We start from the raw sequence: 23,176 nt of genomic DNA on the forward strand, positions 1-23,176 counted from the left end.
ATCTTGCATCTGGCCATGTTTCCTACATTTCAGATCTTTAACACACGGTGGCAGTATGTGTCTGTATTGTAACACAGCATAGTCTGTCACATTCATTTTAAAACAACTTAAATCATATCTTCCTTTCTTACCAGATTAAAATACTTAGTTTAATTGTGTAAATTGTAGGATCCAGATTTTTCTTTCTTTTGGTGGAGAATTAGTTTAAACCGACATAAAATATCTCAACAAATATGAGATCAACATTATAGAGAAGGACTTCTGCCTGGCTTTGGGTTGAGAGGACGGTTGTATTGAGTGTTTATATTCATTATAGACTTCGGCCTCAATTAGTTTCAAAGTACTATTCTACCTTGTTGTAGCTAATATATGTTTATTCGGGATTAAGTCTGTGGGAAAAATATTTCCTGCAGACATCATGTTTTTCTTTGTTGATTCGTTCACTCTGGTGGGTCTTCGCCATTTTTTTTGTAAAAACTGCTGCCTCATATCACTTATTATATATTTTTGTAGTAACAAATAGTATTCAACCAACAGGAAATGTTTTCAAAAAAATGTTTAAGTAAGGTAAGTGTTTGAGTTGCAGGCTGATTGTCAAACCAAACCAACAGGTGGTTGCAGCAGTTGTGACAGAGCTCAGCCCACAAATGAGTAGTGTGTGTCTGCAAGTTAAGGAAGAACGCACACGTCTATCTCTCGTCACCTCTCACACAGGTAATGGAAATATGATTGTAACTCATGTAGCCTTTCTATTTAATCACAGTTATTATTAAGGTAAGTCTTGTCTTATAGTCTATTGTAACTCTGTTTGTAACTCTTGATAATTTTCTTTGTGTTGATGCATTAAAGTTAATTATTGTCCCTGTTGAAGGGAATAAAGAAAAAAGAGAACTCACTTCCTCTGAATGAAAAGTTACACATGTTGATATTGTAAAGGATGTTGCTGCTCAGTATTTTAACAACGACACTGATAACGACGACAGCTCAACACTTTGTTTCCAGTTCTTTGATAGTTATTACTCATCCATACATCCTTGTGTCTGCAGCCGATCAGCACAGTGAGCTCCTGCACCTCAACTAGCTTCCTCTCTAAAGTCTGTATAGAAAATTACAGACATTCTCTATCCATAATCTGCGTGGAATAGGTTTGTAAGACGTTACTGGATGGTTACATTTAAACAAATCTTCATTTTTCTGAATGTAAAACCACGACAAGATTTATCGACATCATTTTCCATGAGTCTTCACCCTTATCGAGGAGTCAAAGCCTTCTGGGAGCTGTAGTTTTTGAATAAATAAAAAAAAAATTGGAAAAACTGGAGAATGAGCAGCAGAAAAATTCAAATACAAGTACTCAAGTATAGTCACATTTTACTTAAGAAATGGATTTCAATAAATGTACTACAAGACATTGAATACAGTATTCAAATCATGATAATAGTATTTGGATTGACTTTGATTTTTTATTAGTCATTCGAGTACAGAAGTTTTAAATGTATTCATCACTCAGCCTAATCACTGTGCAAATATGACTGGGTTGTATGACACGGTTTATGTACACAATGTGGAACTGTGTCTTTTATCATTTGTTCATATTTGAACAATCAATATTTGCCTATAGTATTTATTTTTTCGAAATCTGTATTTGTGAATTATTTATTCCTCTTTTTAGTCAGATTTCGTGTTGTATATGCAGACAGACAATTAGTGACATAACACAGTAAGTCATTTGTTATTTTTGCCAAACATAATCCACTTTTGCCATTAATGATATTTAACACCAGGACATTTGTTAAAAAACTACCTTTATATTTTATTGAAAGTCTAATTAATAACATCCCATGTGTAAAAGTCAAGTCATTTAATCGATTCAACTCAATATTTCACCAAAAGGTTCTGCACTACAGCTCCGCCTCAGCCGAGCGTGGCACAGGAGAGGAAGTCATTGAACGGCAGTAACCTCAGTGCAGCATGCATCAGCACTAAACATATTCTGCAGCAGCAGCTCAGCATCAGCAGACCTCTGGTGGTCACGTGATGCTGTGGTGTGGTGGCTCTGCGTTTTCATCTCTCGTCGCAATTGGCTGAGAAGAATCTTTCTATAGAAGCAGTGATGGCACACATTTGGAGAGGTCATGTGTGCACATGTGAGCTAAGCTGCTTGAAAATAAGTATATGATTGTGACTAAAAATGATCACAGGCACATTTATTTCCCCATCCTCAAAGTATAAGTGGAATATATTCTTCTCTGAATATATTCTTGTCTGAAAAATGTGTGTGCACATCCTGTTTCCTCTACTTGAACTACTTGACCTCTTGAGCGGTCGCAGCAGCAGATACAGTGTTATGGAAATGTCCTCATGCCTAATTTACAAGTGAGACCTTTTTTAAACTTCAGTTGTTAGTATATATATATTTACACATATTTACATATTTACAATTGTACACATGTACATATTTACATATTTACATATGTACATATTTGTATATATATATATGTGCAAATGCTAACTGAATCTCACTCACAGCAGGTTAAAGGTCAGACGCAAATATCCTCATACTTCCCTCACATTTATGTGCACGTTTACAACAGGCCCTAACAGCCTTGTCTTGTCCGTTTTTATTACTTTATAGTTATATACATGTACAATGTTTGCATACTGCATCGTTTTTTTGTTATGGGTTGAGGTTAAAGTTCCTGCAGCATGTGTTCCCTCTCCAGAGCTTCTGTCTTGGTGTCTGCACCCTGTAGATCAGGTCCCTGCTCATAAGAACTAGAAGTACGGGCTTGTCAGGTTGTGTGTGTGGTTTGGCTGACAACCTATTTTTCACTTGACTGGAATTAAAATAAGTTTGCAAGAAATGTTTTGAGCTTTAAAGAAACTCTATCCATTTTGTTTGGATATCTTTTATGTTTCTGTGATGCATTCAGCAATACTTTTGTATTTTTTATGAGCTTCATTATCCATTATACAAGGATATTATTTTGCAGTGTTTATGAAGTATTCAGTAGAGCGCTTAACTACAAATGAAGGGGAACCTACAGTATTGTACATAATAGTGTCCAGTATAAATTGAAATATAAAAATATAAACGAGCTGCAACAATTAATATGTTGAGTTAATAAATCACAAATACAAAAGTATTATTATTTTGCAGCCTCACTGGTTTGACTCTCATGGAAGATATAAAGAAGAAGTAAGGTGGGTGTGAAATATGTTTTAATTATGTAGGTTACAGGATATGAGCGTCTTTTCAAACTACAAAAGTATAATTTCAGCCAGTGGAAAGTCATAAAGTGGAGCCAGTGCAGCTGCATTTGTAAAACCTTGTTCGATAGTAAGCTCAGTTAGAATAGCTGTGTGTGTGTGAGTCTGTGTGTGTGTGTGTGTGTGTGTGTGTGTGTGTGTGTGTGTGTGTGTGTGTGTGTGTGTGTGTGTGTGTGTGTGTGTGTGTGTGCACGGACGAGTATCTCTGTAGGGGGATGGGCTTGAGCATCATCAGTCAAGAGTGACTGTGTGTGTGTCTCCTGGTGCTGCCTCAGAATGAACGAAGCAATCTTTGCTCTGGTCATATTTACATCGGTTTGTACTGCCTCACCCCAGGAGTCCAACATGGTTGCCAGCTTTCATCTTCTCCCTCCATCTCAGCCTTTATACGTTATCCAAGTGAATGCCAACCATATAAAATCAGAGGTGGGGAACCACCGCCCTCGAGGTCTTATACATCCCACAAGACAAATCTGTTACAGCTCGTGATGTAACTCACAAATATAAAATATAAATTCTTTTGACTGATGTAATTATTTCAGTGATGAAAGAAAATGACATCATTTCGACTGCCTGTAAAAGAAAAATACATGCAGAATGTCATACTTTCCAAAATAAATACACAAAGTATAATTTATTTGTAATAATATTAAGTAACATATTACCATAACAATTTGCACGGACAAATGTGCCTGGATCACACTCTTTAGTTGAGTTTCTGTACCTTAGGCCCTGCTTTAACAAGACCACGTTCTGTCAGACACAATGTCACACAAGTATGTTTTGTGCTAAGAAGCTGAAACCTCCTTTAGAGGGAGAGTTAGTGAAGGAGTGCTGTGTGATGAATGCATACTGTGCATTTTGGCCTGAACCCTTTGATACACAAGCTATTCAAACCCTTTCTAATGCACAACATGTGTCAAAAATGACCCATATTCATTTCCTGTGTTATTTCATGCATGGCTGGGTTTTTCATTGCTAAATTTGTTTATAGCTTATTCTCCATTCTTCAAATTCATACCAATCAGTCTATTATGTATCTTACTGTTCTATTTCGAGTTTAACTTTTTTGATCCAGCTATGGTTAGCTAGCCAGAAAAGAAGCTAGCAAGCTAACAGCTAGTTAGTATAGTAGTATAGTTAGTATAGCCACTAGACTAGGCTGTGTTCTAGTGGCAGAAACTTGGACTATGGGCAGAGAAGGTCTCTGGTTCGTCTCTGGTTCGACTCCACGGAGAGACAACAAAAGACGAACCTGGATTGATCTGTCCAAAAATCCAAGATTTTCCCTACCCTGTCTAGTGCCCCTGAGCAAGGCACCTTACTCCCCCAACATCTGCTCCCCGAGCGCCGTACATGGTCACTCACTGCTCTGTGTGTCCTGCACCAGATGGGTCAAAAGCAGAGATTACATTTCCCTACCTGCATGAGTGTGCCTTTGCATGTCTGTGCATGTGTTTGGGACGAATAAATGCATCTCATCTTAATTTATTTTTTTCAATAGTAATGGATTGTAAAGAAAGACTTACATGCATCAGATGTGCAAAAGCAGCTCTGTGAAATGAATTGCATGTGCTTCGTAGTAAATACATACTGTTACTGACACATGTTTGTGAAAGTGATGCAGTGGATCAAAAGGGATTATACAGGTCCTTGAAGACATAACGAGCAGAACCTTAAAATAGTCCAGTGACACACACTCATTTCACACTTTTTGCACGTTGTTCCACTTGTTTGGTGCAAAAAAACTAAATGCTTGTTTTCCATGCTCGGTATTAGTGCGCAGAGTTTTGAGGGAAATAAATTCCAGTGAACGTGTATGATGATGAAGAGATTTGAAATAATTATACTTTGTTATTGCAACTTTGGAGCAATATCTGGCACAGGAATTTCCTTCGGGAGTTTTACTCTTGCACTGTTTTGATTTTTTTTAATACAGTCACATCTGCCGTACCGACCTTTTCTCCAGGCTACGTTAGTCTAATGCACGACTTTTTACCGCTTCAGTTTTTTAACTTAAAATCAGTTTCTAAATTTGGCTTCAATACTCTGCCTCCGCTAATTCTGTCTGTCAATCACCTGGTACTTAAAATATTTGTATCGTCAACATCTCCATTCGCACAAACTTCTTTACATTGACAGCTTTAGTTCTGCTGGTTCGAAGGTCACCTCACTGCAGTGACCTTATTCTTGACTCATTTTGACCTTTTGTTATTCTTACGCTCTTGTGTTGGACTGCCTTCTGTAATACTGGATGCCTAAATTTCTCTTGAGATCTATCTATCTATCTATCTATCTATCTATCTATCTATCTATCTATCTATCTATCTATCTATCTATCTATCTGTCTATCTGTCTATCAATCTATCTTTCTGTCTGTCTGTCTGTCTGTCTGTCTGTCTGTCTGTCTGTCTGTCTATCTATCTATCTATCTATCTATCTATCTATCTATCTATCTATCTATCTATCTATCTATCTATCTATGTATCTATATATCTATCTATCTATATATGTATCTATGTATCTATTTATCTTTCTGTCTATCTGTCTCTGTCTATCAATCTATCTTTCTGTCTATCTATCTATCTATCTATCTATCTATCTATCTATCTATCTATCTATCGATCTATCTATCTATCTATCTATCTATCTATCTATCTATCTATCTATCTATCTATCTATCTATCTATCTATCTATCTATCTATCTATCTTTCTGTCTTATATCTATCTATCTATCTGTATATCTATCTATCTATCTATCTGTATATCTATCTATCTATCGATATAACAATCTATCTATCTATCCATCTATCTATCTATGTATCTATCTATCTATCTGTCTATCTGATAATCTGTCTATCAATCTATCAATCTATCTTTCTGTCTATCTATCTATCTATCTATCTATCTATCTATCTATCTATCTATCTATGTATCTATGTATCTATTTATCTATCTGTCTATCTGTCTATCAATCTATCAATCTATCTTTCTGTCTATCTATCTATCTATCTATCTATATATCTATCTATCTATCTATCTATGTATCTATCTATCTATTTATCTATCTGTCTATCTGTCTATCTGTCTATCAATCTATCTTTCTGTCTATCTATCTATCTATCTATCTATCTATCTATCTATCTATCTATCTATCTATCTATCTATCTATCTATCTATCTATCTATATTACTATCTCTCTATCTAATGATCTCTTCTGTTTAACACCAACACAACATGTCAGTGTCTTTGTGACTCTTCAGCCTGAAAGGTGCGTAACGACCAAAACTACAAAACTCGAAATACTCGACGATCTTCGATTCAAGAGAGCGAGCGACTCCGTCACAGCCTCTTCCGCAATCCCAACCACTCCCTTATATGGAAGACGTGTCTTGTGGTGTGAGCGATTTCAGCCAATCAGGCGTCTCCATGACGGCGGGGGGAGGGAAGAAGGGGGAAGAGGGGGGAAGAGGGGGGAGAAGTCTGGGTGTGGTCTTTTTTTGAAGGGGCGCGGCCAAGCGAACCGGCTGCTGTTTGAAAAATGAATGACACGCATCCGGAGTAGTAGCTGTACACGCACACAGAGAGCTAGTGTGTGCGCGCCAGGGGGTAAACTGAAGACACCACGTCAAACAGACACGCGAGACAAGTGGACGAGAGACTAACTGTGCCGAGGAATCCAGATAAAGCGTCCGGGCAGCGATGCAGTGTGAGTACCTCACCTCCATGTTTCACCTTCTCTCTGGTCCTGGACGCGTTTCATTCAACTCTCAGTTTAGATCTCTTTCAGTGGGGATTCCTCAAAACCTCGCAGCGGATCGTTGGTTGATATCAGTTAATTTTCCTCTGGTGTTGATCCCATAGGCTGATTTACAAGGTTTAACATTTTACTCCACAACTGCTTAACGTGGATCGTTTTCCCATAATGTAAATCTCCTTCTCCAGCTTCGTGATTCAGATGGGTTCAGCTGTGTGGGTTCAGAATTTGCTTGATGATGATGATTCAGTTTGATTTCAACACATTGTGTAATGTTGGTGATGTGAAAGACTCCAGTCACCTCCACAGCCCACTGAGAGCTGGTGTCTTGCTGGTGTCTTGGGTGGAACCCATTTCCTCCAGCAGATGCTGATCTGGCCAGATGTTGGTCTAATGTCACACAGCTGTTTTAAAAAAGACTCATGATGTGGTTCTGAAGGAGCTGAATTGACGTGTACAGAACTGGATGGAATGTGCTGTGTCTTCACTGGGAGGAGGATGCTCCACTGGGTGATGGAGCTGCACACCACAGGGGTCATGCAGGGGATTGATTGATGTAGCAGGTTGATGAGATTCAGGTGATCTCACTTGGTTTTGGGTGAACGTGTTTCACAGGAGCAGTCAAGAGGAGCAGGTTGTTTGACGTGAAGAGAGAGAGAGCAGGGAGAACTGAAAGCAGGGGTGGGGTTCTGTGTGTTTCAACAGAGGATTAACCTCACACAAGTTTGCGGCGGGGGGGGGCTTTTGTTTTGGGGGAGAGTCCCCTCTACATTTACTCTCTGGTCTGGTGTTGTGATCATTCCTCTGGTTTATTTATTCACAAGACACGTCGGTCTCCTTCAGTTCTAATCAGCCGTGAAGCAAGAGAAGGTTTTTTTTTTTTAAGTCTCATGTTTCCAAACCGTTTGCCTGTGTGAATGGAGCAGCTGTTGCCATGCCCAACTCTGCTCCACTTTCATAATCCCCTCCCGATTGCATGGAGGCGATATGTGTGATGTCAGTTTGCGCAGTGCTGCCGAGTCCATCAGATAAATCCTCCACTGGCACTAGTTGTGTTGCCACATTACAAGGTAGGCGAATGATAGGTGCAACCACTGCGTCCTGTCTATCTGGGGGCTGAAGGGAATATCAGGGAATTGCTCTGGAGCTTAAACATGAAAAGTAATCTGTTAGTTTTTGGATAAATGATTGTTCTGTTTAAGCGATTATTGTGGAGAAAAATTCAGCTGTTCTCTGAATCATCCAGTTTCTGAAATGAGAGAATTAGCTTATGTTGTTTTAATTGTTTTAATCTCAATATCTTTTATGTTTTGTACTCAAGATCAAACAGAATAAGACATGGAGTTGTTATGGTAATTACTCTTGACGTTTCATTGGCTGAATAATTAAAGGTCCAGTGTGTACGGTTTAGATGAAAGGGATCTATTGGCCAAAATTATAAATATAAAATAATCCTAGTGATGTTTCCTCTCCTAAATTGTACAAATCAGTGTTTTCTTTACCTTTTAGATTTAGCCCTTAATATTTACATCTGTAGCGGGGCATCTCTATGGAGGCGGCCATGTTATTTTTTATAGCAGCCCAGACTGGACAAAGTAAACACCTTGTTGTGTTTTTACGACAACTGAAGGCTACTTTAGGTTCTCTTTCATGTTTGTAAGGCGGAGGAAGTGAGGGGGTATTCAGCTGCCTCACACTAGGTCTAAATCCTTCACACTGAACCTTTAAATAATTAAATAATCTTTGGCTGTAGCTGCACAGAGCTTTAACAACTGGTCAATTAATGCATGACTCACCCAACAGAAAAATGACTTGATAGAGCAAAATTTGACATTTGAAGACATCATCTGTGATTGTGATTTCTCCATGTCTGTAGACAGAACGATTATTGATGATCTAATAAAAATAATTGGTTGGTTAATGAAAATAATAGTTTGACACGCCCCCTACTTCCAAGAGACCGTCTTTCAGTTGTTCAGCTCTAAGGGGAAAACCCACAATTATATCCTATGAGTGATATCAGCATTGGAAGAAATGAAATCTGAAAGTGATAGTGTACTTTCCATACATGTTATTTTTAGGCCGTGGGTGAAAAGAGAAATAAGATTCAATGACCAACGACTGATGACGAGAAGTAGGGGGCTTCCACACCAGAGCTAAATCAGTGGTGTGCATCTCCCCCCCTTTTAGTTTGAGATCCAAACGTGATGGATTCATGTGATGTTTGCTCATCGGAACAAAATGGACAGAGTTTGAAAGGAAGACGAGACTAAGTGAAAATGGGGCCGGCAAGATATAGCCTCAGGGCTATTTATGGTCTGCTGCTGAAGACGGTGCACATCCTCGGAGCGGATGATTGACTGAACCTTTTCTCAGGCTTAGCAATACGCCCCCCCCCCACCCCCCCAACCCCACCCCCACCCCAACCACCAGCTCCAGACCAAAACAATGACACAGGCGAAACAAGTAAGGCAGCGGGGGGTGACTAATGTCCTCCCATCAGACCCCAGTTCATACCAGATCTCAACTCCTCATCCATTTAACAGTATCAGTGTAGCCACGTCCACCGTCCAACAGCTGTCTCACTGCGGAATCTGCAGCTGCATTGGGACGATGAGGCAGAAAATAAAATGGCAGCGTGTCCATGTGAGCAGCGCTGAGCTCGCCCTGTGACATCTGTCTGCCCGGCTGTGAGACCTCCCAGGCCTCTGCTGTAATCAGCAACGAGCTGAAGCCTCCCCGGGGTCAGCTGGCTGCTCGCCACATGACTAGAGAAGGATTGATTTTCTTTTACAGCAGTGACGACGGGTTGATAGCTTTGAGAGGATGACCCCCGATCCCAGTGAGTCAATAATGTCAGAAATGCTCGTTGTTCCTCTCCGGCCACTTTACAAACACACGGCGTCGTCCATTCCACCTGTAATTGTTTTGGAATGTTTTTCAGTAAATTCTGTTCAAACTCTAAAGCGTGACGTGGAAAGATTTCCCTCCCTGCTCTCTGACCTCTCTGGAGCCTGTTCCTTTTCACTTGTCCGATTGTCCCCTGACATGCGGGACACGCTCCCCTGCTGCTGCTACAATAGGCAGACGAAGCTGCTGGAATGTGTTTTCAGCACCCTTAAATAAACAGGCCAGACCAAAGAGGAGGGTGCAGGCCACAGCAGAGGCTGAAATGAGAGGGGGAGCGAGGGAGTGTCACGGAGGTGTGGGTTTGACGCTGGTCGGGTTGGTGAGGGTTTATCGTTCAGGAGGCTTTGACGTGGTTCCTGTGACGAGGTAATGGAAACACAGAGGTGGACTCTGATGTGGGCTGATCGTCTTTTATGTGCTGATGGAAAATGTATAGATATAATATGTGAGAAATCTTCATTTAAATGTCAAAAAACGACCAGACCTTGGTTACCTATTGTGTTGACTTGTGTACTTACATCATCCAAAATGAGACGTTTCATTTAACTGCTTGTTGTTCGTTTCGCCCGTGGCTTTGCTCTGTTTAGAACTGTTTGTGCGAACAACACACGAGGAGGGGAACACACCCTTCAGGCCTGTGGACTGTTCAATGATCGTCAGTGATCTTTGCCGTTCGCTTGGTAACGGGAATACATCTTTAATCTCTTTCCTCATCTCTATGCTCTGGTACCAAAGCTGTGGTGTCACAATCAGATTCATTTCTCTTTCATCCTCGTGGCGCTCCTTCAATTTCTAGAGCGTGGAGCAGTGGACCCGTTTCCTTTCAAAGCACCGATATATAAAATTCAGTCCGGTCCTATTCATAGAGGAACCGTGTTATCTGTAAACGTCCCCCCGCTCCAGCTCCTATCCCCACTCTGTTGCCACACAACCCCATTGAGTCAACAGAGCAGTCGTATTATTGGCAAAAACAAATATTTATAACAGCTGATGAAGGAAGCTGTAAAGATTTATAATAGATAAAGAAGAATCAGTAACCGGGATGGATGTGTAACCCCAAACTACTGATGCTAAAAAAAGTCCTGTGACCTGTGGCCTACAACACTCATGTGTGAGAACTACAAGCTGCTGGCTGTCACACACTGGTGCAACTTACCGTCTCACAATTAGACCAGTAAGGCTATCCTCACTCCCCTTTTTGAGGTCAGAGGGTACTTTCTCAAACCAGGCTCGAATCGACCTCGAAAATTCAATATACCACTTTCAATATTACATCCTTATCCGATCGTGAAGGTTCATACAGAAACCATCTGATGTAAGCATGACGCAGTGTTTTCTTCTTGACGACATGCTCTCGTCCGATGTAGCTAACGAACCCCGTCGCTCTCTTTCTCTCAGTGACCATGTGTGAGCCCGCCACCGAAGCCGTGGCGATGGAGCCCCCCCGAGCGGACGGCTTCCTGGAGTCGCCCCGCGGCGTGGGAGACAGCGCGGCCTCCCTAGATGACATCATCGGAGACACAAACAAGTACGTCCGCACAAAGACGCAAAACCACCTCGACACCACAAAAAGTTCATGCTTTTTTGCCTTGTATAATATTGGACTGTTTACCTCTTCAGGCAGTTAGAAATTAATCAAATTAAACGTTGGAAGAAGACAAAACTGTACCAACATTAGATGTTAGTTATCTAGTGCAGTTTCCTTTTTGTATGTGATAATATTGTACTGTTTACAAGATCTACATTGAAGCTGAGGTCATAATATGAACTGTCAGAAGGATGAAGATGAGTTTATCAAAGTGGTGAAATACACTTTTCCCTTATTACCTACTCCAAGGTCAGGTTGTTGTTTTTCTTGCCTCTGATTAGACGTGGCAGGAAACCTTGAGGGATTCATTCTCCAATGTTGTTAAGTGACATGTCCCCCCCCCCACCCCCCACCACCCTCCACCCCAATTGTTTTTTAGTGAGTCCTCAGAGGAAGAGTCCACAGGGGAAAGGGACGAGGAGGTTGGTGCCGGTAATGAAGTCACCAGCAGCACTAAGACGACAGAGGTCCCTGCTGAACAGGCCACAAACACACAAACAGGTGAAGGAAACGTATATAATAGAATTACGTGTCTGTTGCTGGTTGAGATCAGGTTACGGTAAAGTCTGTGTCGGCTCTAGTTGCTGACCTCAGCACTAGTGATCATGTTCTTCCTGAGGAAACCGCCCAAACAGAAGTGAAGCAACTCCACATTCTCTGGCACAAAAAGCTTGACTTTCCTTTTCCTGCCATTTAACTGCGCGGTGACATTCCTTCCTGCCTCTGTCCCTGAAAGAAAAGTCCCCGGGTCACATCACAAGTATTCATGTTGGTCGACACTTTGAAAAGTTCAGCGTGGAGTTTGGCCACATAATTAAAAAGTCAAATAGGATTAAAATAAAAATACTGCTGCACGCGTCTGCTGCTGGTTTTCCATATTAAACATTAACCTGCCGTTCTTTTCCCATAAAAACTCTCTGTGCTGATAATGAGCTTCTTGTGTTTGATCATAAATCCGCTATCATGTAGTTCCTCTGTCCACATTATGACCCCATCGTAAAGTAATATCCTGCTGGCTGTTTGGTTAGTGCCACATCCTCCTTTCGGGTTTTCCAAAAACACAACATGAACAATGAGACTCGACAAACATTCTATCGTTTATTACAAGTTTTGATCTTTGCAACTCTGGTTGTAGATACTCACTGTGTGATTGTACTCGTCAACAATGAGGTGGGATAAGGAGAGAAACAACATGGCAGACAATCAGACAGAGTGGTTAAACTTTAGAAGTTTATCCAGTCAACCTGTGGGTCGGACACTGGATCTGCTGCCTGGACTCAGATCAGACTCCTCTGCTCACTGGACCCTGGTCTTGGAAAAAAACCAACAGACCACTATTATTTACAGATAAGAGTTAAAATGAAATGAAAATTTTTGTTCTATTCTTTACAACATCCTCCTCCCAAAATCCAAGTTCAACAGACACTGGAAAAGCTGCCATACAAATCTGACTCTACAAATTTAAGTTAATTCGAGGTGGTGTCCACTCTGATGTGACTGATGCAGGGTGTTAGTTGAAATCCGGGTGGAGATGAGGAGACTCTAACAGATGCACTGGAGTGAAAAGATGAGTCACAAAGCGTTTGACCAACATTTGCTAATTTCTCTGAATTTGCTTCATCACCGATGCAGTGAGCGCTCAGCGGCCCACCTCCCTGTCGGTGGCGGCAGCAGCAGCGGAGCTCGGCCTGTGGACCACAAAGGGCGATGGAGAGGTCAAGCTGAGGATGGGCGACTCTGGCCTGGCTGCCGAGACCCCGCTGACCGTCGACCAGATGTTCACCTCCGCTGTGGAGCGTTTCGGTGACAGCACGGCTCTGAGCTGGAAGGAGGGCGGGGAGAAGAAGAGCCTGAACTACAGAGAGTACTACCAGTCCTGCCGCGTCGCTGCCAAGAGCTTCCTCAAGGTAGATTATTTTTATTCAGTAATCTAGTATTGATGAAATGATCCAAGGACATTTTATTATTTCTTTCTATCATTCCGAATCATTCAACATCAAGTTTGGAGACATTTTCCACATGATGTTACTCAGTCAGAGAAATTACTTAAATACATGAAACTTCTGAATTTCACAACATTTGAAGTGAAGAGACGAGTATCTGTGTTATCTCTATTATCATGACAGTTCTCCATCACATCAATACGATTTCAGTTTGTTCTGAAACAATCGACTTCTCTTGTCCTGCGACTGGTTTTGATTCCACACCAGTCCAGACAGCACACAGCGCGGCGTGTAGGCGTCAGGCTGAAGTTCAGTGAGCAGCCAGACAGTGGGCAGCTCGGGACCGGCTCCTTATACAGGACAGAGGAGCTCATTGTTTTATTGTGAAACTCAGTTTGCCAGCACAGAGACGGTGTCATGTACACACACACAGAAACACATAAACATACACACACACGCAGGCAGGCAGACTTTCTCTCGCACGTGTCTCTCTGTATAAAACTTATCCGAACCCGACTCTGTGAGATGAACTTTTGGCCTTTTACCCGTCAGGAGCCAGAAGGTCATCACGGAAGGTTCATGTTGCTGTAATGAAATCTGTTTTCACATTCGCAAACATCGACTAGGTCTCGTATTAGATTCCAGCCACTGTTTATAAAGATTGATGAGTGGTTCACTGTGTTTAACCCGGTGTCAGTTCCTCTTGTGTACGTTGTGTATCTGCTGACCCAGGAACAGCTGCTGTGGCGACGTGCTCAGGGCCACGTGGAGCCCAGATCAAATGTTTCAGGAATAAAGACAAACGCGTATAGATTGACTTCTGTGATTCTATAAAAAAAAAAACTCAGTTCCATAAGGCAAGGGGATTCTTTAAAATGTTACGGTTGAAATGGAGCTCTGATATTGGATGTGTGTTATTTACCAGAGTGTTTTTAAAAAGTTGTTATTGTGTCTGTGCTGAAGAAGTGTGTTTATGTTTTTTTCTAGCTTGGTTTGGAGCGCTACCATGGCGTCGGCATCCTGGGCTTCAACTCGGCCGAGTGGTTCATTGCTGACATTGGAGCCATTTTGGCAGGGTGAGTTTCATCTCTGTGTGTTTATGTAATCGTGTGTTGATGACCTTTTGTGTGTGTGTGTGTGTCTGTAAACACACGTCTGAGTGGTGCAATCCAACTCTCTGAATATGAGGTCGACAGACGGAAACACAATCTCGAGTGTCATCCAGTTTCGCACGTAGCCTCTTTGATTGATCACGTCTGTTTCTTCACTAAGCAGAAGGACAGCCGCGGTGGAAACTAAGTGTCTTAACTCAAGAACGGAACTTCCCCCTTTATTTAAATACTCGATTTGAGGTTTGAGCTTCAAACTGTGCGCTGATCACACAACCGTGAGCACAAGCCTCTGTGTCTTTGTGAATTACGTGAATACTCCGAGGGGAAATGAGTCGTTAGCGCGGCTGCATTCAGCTGAAAGTCACTGTGAAGTCAAGTCCATCAGAGAAACCAGAATGCTGCTGAGCTGCTCACATCACATCAGAACACCTCTGATGTGTCGGCAGGTTTCTTACCATGTCTGACCACACTGAGCTTTTACCTGTTCACAGCTATTCTTTAAAAAGAAAGAGAGTGAGAGTACTTTAGTGAGACGATCGTCCCTCTCGTGAAACTCCTCCATGGAAGTGGAACACACACATTGATACTGTGTGTGTGTGGATTGTGTGGACGCTCCCACGCCTTCTGACGCATGACAATCAGAATGTTTCTCAAAACACTGTCAGCTTGACAAACTGGTCCTAACGATCCACTTGAGTTTGAAACTCTCAAAGTCTGGTCCGGTTCCACTCTGATCAGCTCAGTAACAGGCTCACATCTCCTTCAGGTTCTGGGAAGCAAAAGCAGAACTGAATCGGGTCTTGATCGTCTCAGTCCCCATGAGAAGTCAATGCGAGGTCAAGTAGTTTCTGTTGTTGCGTCAAAAACAGGAATGAGAAACTACAAGAAAAAAAAAAGGGAGACAATATGAAAGGTTAGAGGACTGACTCTACCTGTTTTACCTAAAGTCTCCTGTTGATGGAGGTTCTAAAAACAGTGGCACTCAGTAGAGAACATACTTGGCCCAGGCTCAACATTCCCCTTAAATTCAATCAAGCGCGACTATATATTTCACACACGCCTTCTACCAGATCCATGCCAAAGTTATACCAGTTCTTTCTCTTTCCTTTCAAAAAAAAAAGTCTGGATATCCCTTCCCTAGTTTCTGCAGAACCCTGCTAAGTGGTTCAAACATAATGGGGATGTAAAACTCATTTTGAGATCTATATATATATATATATATATATATATATAAAAAAAAGAGGACGTGTGATGGAGCTGGATTTTTGACACCAGTTCTCACTGTGCTGCGGATTTAACCAGACATTTCCTGTTTCCTGAGCTTCATGTGAGTGGCTGTAAAACCTAAGGGGAAACGGTGAATTTGAACTTTTGACTCTGTTTCAGTGGGTTCGGTGTGGGCGTCTACACCACCAACAGCCCCGAAGCGTGTCAGTACGTAGCAGAAAACTGCAAGGCCAATGTGATTGTGGTGGAGAACCACAAGCAGCTGCAGAAGATCCTCCAGGTAAAACGAAAAACACTGGCGTCGAGGGCAAATTGGCCTCGTTGATTAATCCCTGGCAGTGGGCTCTAAGATCGTTTTCTGTTTGACAGGTTGAAGACCAGCTACCTCACTTGAAAGCCATTGTCCAGTACAAAGACGCACTTGAAGAGAAGAGACCAAATCTGTACACAGTGAGTAGAGAGCCCTCTGTCTATGACCTGCACACAGGGGTCACACTCTGTTAATGGAGACCAAGCTAGGGAAGGATATTGGTTCATGCTGCACTGTTGTAGTGATTTCCCTTCGTCCCTTGTGCCCCACAGTGGGAGGAGTTCATGGCGCTGGGACGCGATGAGCCCGACGCTCCCCTCGATGCCATCATCTCCAGCCAGAAGCCGAACCAATGCTGCACGCTCATCTACACCTCAGGAACCACAGGCACCCCCAAAGGAGTCATGCTGAGCCACGACAATGTAAGTTAAACAGAGGTTTGAAGAAAAAAAAAAATCTCTGTAGATACTGAAGTTTCACCAGTTTGGAGCCTGGTACTGGGAACCGGAGGAAAGTGGAGACGCAGCAGGTGGATGAGCAGAACTCAATATATTAAACTGCTCACTATGAATTATGTGTTAGAAAATACCCTAAGGACTAACGACTTTTTGACCTATGTGCATTACACACAGGAGAAACCAACATGTTTAACCACTAACATTAAACTAAACAAGTAGATTTATCCAAGCCTATTTTACTGTTGACTTTGACTCCATCGTACTCAAGAGGGAAATATTGTACTATTTACTAATTTTTCAGTATTCACCTGACAATTTAAGTTACTTTTTGGATTAAAAAGAAACCACACAAAAATAAAAGTATTGGCAAAATCCCTTATTAAAGATCTGGCTTGTGTCCTTATGTCTGAACATATCACATAGTTAAATTAAATTTTTGGTTTGAAATTAACATTTGAGAGAATCCAAAAAGACAAGCGTCTATCAGAAATAAATGTGTTTATTTTCTTTGTCCTTGTTTGGAAACACTGAAATGACCCAAATTCACCAACTGTGTATAAAGTAATTAAACCAGCTGCTGTACAATTCATTGATGAATCAGTATTACTCTAATATCTTATAATACATAATAATATACGAGTAACAGGCAATGAATGTACTGTAGACGCCTACTTTTACATAATTTGTAATTGTTTGATTTTTAAATAATTAGTTTTACTTGTAATGGTGTGTTTCTGCAATAATGTAGCTATTGGTACTTTACTTAAGTAATCTGAATACATCTTCCATCACTGCTTGTTCCGTTGATGCATCAGTAGAAACTGGTTTTCATGCTCATGGTTTCCTTCCATAGAGAACTCTGTTACATTCTAAAACCCAGTGACCACATACTTTACATAGACCGTTTATTTCTGTGCTGATAAGAACATGTGACCTTCCACACATGAAACAATTAGGACCCAGCGTATTAACCGCTTCCCCCCCCCCCCCCCCCCCAGCTGACGTGGACCGCGCTCTCCACCAGCCGTCACGTGCGCCTGGTGGACGCCGGGTACACCCAGGAGCACGTGGTCAGCTACCTGCCGCTCAGCCACATCGCGGCTCAGATGGTGGACATCTGGCTCACCATGAGGGTCGGGGGGTTGACGCACTTCGCTCAGCCAGACGCGCTCAAGGTGAGAGGCAGCATTTTGTGCTTTTACATGAACAACAACACCACAACACAGGAGTTTCTGATATTCTTCTGTTTGTAAATCGTGAGGATCAAAAGATATAAACACCTCGATAATTCAAATATTTTAATTTGCACTGACACAGGGAGGGTTCCCTTCATCAAATCGTCAGTTTGGTGACGTTGTGACGCAACATGGGATCATCGGAGTTGTTAGGATCTTTCCCTGAATCCTCAATCAAGTGTTCTTTTATTGGAATTACATGATTTTCCATCTGATGTAAAAACACGTTTGCTTTTCTGAGCTGCTGCTTCTCAAGGATGTTTATTTTCTAAGGGTTTCTTTATTTGAGTCATCATCATCATCATCGTCATCACTGCTTCAGGCTCACTAACTTGTTTGTAAGTGCATAAGTTTGTTGATGTTTGTGTTTAAAGGCGGATTATCGAGTGTTCCAGTTAAAGTTGCGTCCTGAGGGAAGACACACATGAACATGTTACACAAATTGAAAAGGCTCCACTGTTCCAAACGCATGTTCATGTAACATCCCTCTGAGATCCTCATGTTTCCTTATGGTGGCCGCTTTCAATTGAGTTTCTCTGTGAGCTGCAACCTGAACGTTATTTTGAGTATAAAATGAACCTCAGTTTCTTTTATTGTCTTCTTCTCAGGGCTCTCTGGTAGACACCTTGAAGGAGGTGCGTCCCACAGCCTTCATGGGCGTCCCTCGTGTCTGGGAGAAGATGCAGGAGAAGATGACATCTGTCGCAGCAAAGTCGTCGACCGTGCGCAGGAAAGTGGCGTCGTGGGCCAAAGACGTCGGTCTGCAGACCAACATGACCAAGATGAGCCAGTACGTGCCTGTTGAGTGATCCCAGCTGAATCTAGATAGAGTCATGTCCGCGGGGCCGGGGAGTTCCTGCTTCCAGGCTTTTGCCTTCTTTTTACGGCAACTTAGATTTTTTGTTGTTGTGTAATGTAAGTTTCTAACAGAGGCTCATAGACAGAATTTATTCTATGAAAAAACTGACAAAAACCAAACACTGAGTGAGTTTATCTAAATATTAATGGCAGCAGGGATTGTTTTATTTGTTAATCTTCACATGGCTGGAAGTTTCCGAAGCAACTGAAAAGTAGATTAATTGCAATTCAATCAATATTCAGCATAAATGAAAATTCAAGTATTATTTAGCGTTCTAATCTAATTTTCTATCTCTTATTTATATATCAATATATCTCTGACACATGAACCCTTTGTCCCCTTCAGAAACGGAGCAGTCGGCCGCACATCAGTCAGCTACCAACTCGCCAAAAAGCTTGTGTTCAAGAAGGTGCGCAAGGCCCTGGGCTTGGACCGCTGCAAGAAGTGTTACACGGGCGCCGCCCCCATCACCAAAGACACGCTGGAGTTCTTCCTCAGTCTGGATATCCCTCTGTACGAGCTGTACGGCATGAGCGAGAGCTCCGGGCCTCACACCATCTCCGGCTCCAATTTCTTCAAGCTCACCAGGTAGGTTCTTATTTCCTTTCCACACGATAGGAAATGTTAAACACAGAATCAGAGGCAGTTTAGGAACACGTGCTTGGAAAATGTGAATGACCAAAGAGTGTTTTTATCCCGAAGCTGTGGCAAAGAGATCCCAGGGTGCAAGACGAAGCTGCACAAAATCGACGAGGAGGGAAACACGGAGATCTGCTTCTGGGGTCGCCACGTCTTCATGGGGTACCTCAACAAGCCCGAGGCCACGGAGGAGGCTCTGGACGCAGAGGGCTGGCTGCACTCAGGTGACCTGGGCAGACATGACGAGAACGGATTCCTCTTCATCACCGGGAGGATCAAAGGTACTCGTTTCATAATCCCTGCGAAGTCGGATGAAACTCTGAGGGGCGTATGTTTCCTCAATTCAATCCTCTCTATTGAGACACTTTAAAACCTTGCCTGTTGTGTCTGTGTGTGATTTTCAGAGCTGATCATCACAGCAGGAGGTGAGAACATCCCCCCCGTTCCCATCGAGGATGCGTTGAAAAGGGCCGTGCCGCTGATCAGCAACGCCATGCTGATCGGAGACAAGAAGAAGTTCCTGTCCATGCTGATCACCATTAAGGTAAAGCCTCCGAAACTGAGACCTGGTCAGACCACATGTCTGTTTGTCCACTTTAAACCAGGAGGGGGGTTAAGTAGAGGCCAGGGGCATGACAGCAGCAATAATATACACAAAACTAGTTTTGTGTATAACATTTTAATTTGTAAAGTGTGTGTATATAGTCGTCATAATGATAGTTGAGTAAAAAGCACATTTACTCCGATTTATCCTCAAGTAAAAATACATTTAAATTCTCTTGAACTCTTAAATTTCTATCTGATTGTTTCTTTTGTGTTGTCTAGCGCTGCTGTTATAATTTATCATGTTGCATTTTATATCTTATCTCACTTTAAGTGTTCTATAAAGATAAACCGTGCACCTGATTAGAAAAGGAGGAAGTCCGACAGACAGACGTTTATCAGATGTAACTTGTCAGGATCTGTGTCGAATATTTCAAAACACGATGGAGCGTTCTTTACCTTTTTATCTGCTCGTAAACTTCACAACTGTTAAGATTGCAGAAGGAGATTTGCATCAGTGGTGGGGGGAGCATAGAGCTGTTGTTTGTAGATGTTGAGACACTGCCATCTGGTGGGCTTTGACTGTAGTTACATGTAAATTCAGCTTTCATCCCAAAACAAAGCGTATCATTTTAACGCTTGAAATTGCCCAAAGCTAAAATGTAATTAGTTTTTTAAATTAAACCTTTGAATCTTTTTGTCCCTGCAGTGCCAGGTGAACGCCGACACCGGAGATCCAGAGGACGAGCTGTCATCCGAGGCCTTGGAGTTCTGCGGGAGCCTGGGCAGCAACGCCACGCGGGTCTCTGAGGTCGCCGGCGGCCGGGACCGGGCGATCCACAACGCCATCCAGGAGGGAATCAACCGGGTCAACGAGAAGGCCCCCTCCAACGCTCAGCGCGTCCAGAAGTGGATCATTCTGGATCGGGACTTCTCCATCCCTGGGGGAGAGCTGGGTGAGTTGAGGTCTCGATCAGGTTGAGACAGCTTCAAAATGAGTTTGCCGTGTCTCTGTGTTTTGTAGTTTTGCTCAGTGATACAGATATTAGCAAGTTGTAATTAAACTACAAATAAAGAGTTATTCTCTCCTCCCCCCATATCTTTAATTATGGACAAGTTTAAGTAATTCTAGGACTTTTATATTCCTTCATCTCTGTCGTAATTGGCGCTGGACTTCCTTCATTATGGTCTTAAAGAGTCTTGAATTTAAAGGTTCAGTGTGTAGAATTCAGTGACATGTTGCAGCTAAGCACCCCTCACCTCACCTCACCCTCCCCTTCCAAACATGAGAGAACCTGTGGTAGTTTCAGTTCTCATGAAAACTCAAAAGGTGTTTAGTTTGGACGAGTGTAAAAAAACATGGCTGCCTCCGTGAAGAGAACCTGCTCCTGATGTAAATATAAAGTATTTAAATATAAAGGATCCATTCTAGGGTAAAGAAAACAACAATTTGTATAATTTAGATGAAAAGCATTAGCAAAAAACTTTTATTTATTTTATTTTCCATTTCTGCCATTAGATCCCTTTCACCTGAATCTAACACACTGGATCTTTAGGAGAAACTGTAAGAACCAAGAACATAAAACTAAAAGTGTTAAAGAATGTGAATCCTCTGCTCCACAGGTCCCACCATGAAGCTGAAGCGCCCGGTGGTGGTGAAGATGTACAAGGAGCAGATCGAGAACTTTTACAAGGAGCTGGCGTCTCCGACGACTCCCGACAACGCTGTGCCTCCCAAGTAGAGCCGCCCCCCCCCGCCTGCAGGGTGACGCGCTGACCCACTCCACCTCATCCTCACAACTTCTCCCTGTCGCCATCTTTGTTTGTTAAGTTTTGCTCTTGTGTTCATGTTTCGATTTGCCTTGAGTTCTGCTCGGTTTACATTTGTGGGTGTGTTGTACAAAGAAAAATGAGAAGAAGCCATTTTAAAAGAGCTTTATGATTTTTTTTTATTTTTGTTTTTGAAGGTTCAATAAGCTGAATTCAACTATTTATTTGATCTGCTGACGCGATCAGCGGCGACATCCGATAGATGAAGTGGCAGCAGCTGTTTGCAGGAAGTTAGTTTACGGTGCTCCGAGACTTGACGAGGAAAAAAAAAAGTTATTTTTGTTTCTTACGTGTTCTATTTATTTTTCAGTTTGCCAAAGTTTACACTGGCCAAAAAAAAAAAAATGAAGGAACAGTTCTAGAAAGTCCTTCATGTTAAAATTCAACAATCAAATCAAAAAATGTTTACAGCCTGTCGCATGTCTTCAGTGGGGGGGGGGGGGGGGGGTCCTCTTTCTTTGTCCCTCTGGATTCTTCCAGGAAATCAGCATTTATTTTGTACGTGAGTTTCCCGCAGTTGTAGACATGATTTGAAATCAGACAACTCAGCATCCACGTTGTGTATTTCATGCTGTAAAATATCATCTAAGCCATACATATCTTTCTTATCTCAGTTGTGGAGCCAAAGCGACTCGTTGCAGCTTTCACGCCGCCCGGTCCAGTCGAAGTCTGTTTGTGTGTCGACCTTCTTTCTGGATTTGGTTCGATTGTAAATACCCTGCGGCCTTCATCGCCCGCAGTCTCTCGCCTGTCGTTATTTATTTCATTTTTCTACTCGGTTTCTTTTCCTCCGTTTTTTTGCACTTGAGCTCCGATGAAGTGCGAGGGAAGTGGAAGATGTACAGAACTTTAGGTGATTTTAGGTGTATTGGAAAAAATATGAATAAATATAGTGCATCGGTTACATTAAACTGCCCTCATTGGTCTGTTCTAATACTCAATGCAGAAAAATATATATAAATGTTCAAGCGCTCCAGGTTTTAACACCCTGAACACGTCTCTGATTCATGTCTATGAAGTAACTAGTATATTACAGGTATTTGTAGCAGTCTCACGGTTCATAATGAAGGCGAGTGTGGAGGTAACGTTTTGCTCAAAGCAATTAAAAGTTCAGGGTAAATGTCGAGAAACGTGGGCGTGTGTATAAACTTCTAAACGAGGGAATGACGGTGATTCAGTTCCTCTGGGTGAGTGAGTTTCTTACGGTCTTTCAGCTTATTGAACATTTTCAGTGTCTAAGGTTTGTTATCATTAAAAAACGAACCAAAGAACTTGTGTTAATGTGAAACCTGATTGTCACGAGTTGTTAAACGAGAAACCACAAGAGCCCCGACAGAGGAGAACTGGATTCACCTGAACCTAAAGAGACGTCTGTGTTAGAAGCATCAGGGTGAACGATGAAGACGAGTGTGACACGGAGCTGTTTGTGCACACGCTCGACAGAAATGTGAATGTTTGTGTGATCACTTATGAAATAAACTTTGATTACGCTGA

General features: G+C 42.1%; 1 protein-coding gene across 2 annotated transcripts; it reads left to right on the forward strand.

Annotated features, from left to right (window-relative positions):
* The first annotated feature begins 6,826 nt into the window (after positions 1–6,826).
* acsbg2 (acyl-CoA synthetase bubblegum family member 2) lies at positions 6,827–23,176 on the forward strand. 2 transcript variants are annotated; one of them, XM_062394994.1, is made up of 15 exons: positions 6,827–6,980; positions 11,337–11,466; positions 11,906–12,027; positions 13,159–13,433; positions 14,457–14,545; positions 15,968–16,088; positions 16,178–16,258; positions 16,391–16,540; positions 17,575–17,751; positions 18,420–18,601; positions 19,016–19,258; positions 19,373–19,590; positions 19,714–19,853; positions 20,562–20,808; positions 21,476–23,176. In XM_062394994.1, exons 1-15 carry the CDS (start codon positions 6,974–6,976, stop codon positions 21,592–21,594), a joined length of 2,301 nt encoding a protein of 766 aa, XP_062250978.1. In that variant the 5' UTR covers positions 6,827–6,973; the 3' UTR covers positions 21,595–23,176. The 2 variants fall into 2 exon arrangements, with proteins under 2 accessions (XP_062250978.1, XP_062250977.1); XM_062394993.1 differs by lacking the exon at positions 6,827–6,980 and adding an exon at positions 7,958–8,098.

Source organism: Platichthys flesus, chromosome 9, assembly GCF_949316205.1.
Source record: "Platichthys flesus chromosome 9, fPlaFle2.1, whole genome shotgun sequence".
Lineage (NCBI taxonomy): Eukaryota > Metazoa > Chordata > Actinopteri > Pleuronectiformes > Pleuronectidae > Platichthys > Platichthys flesus.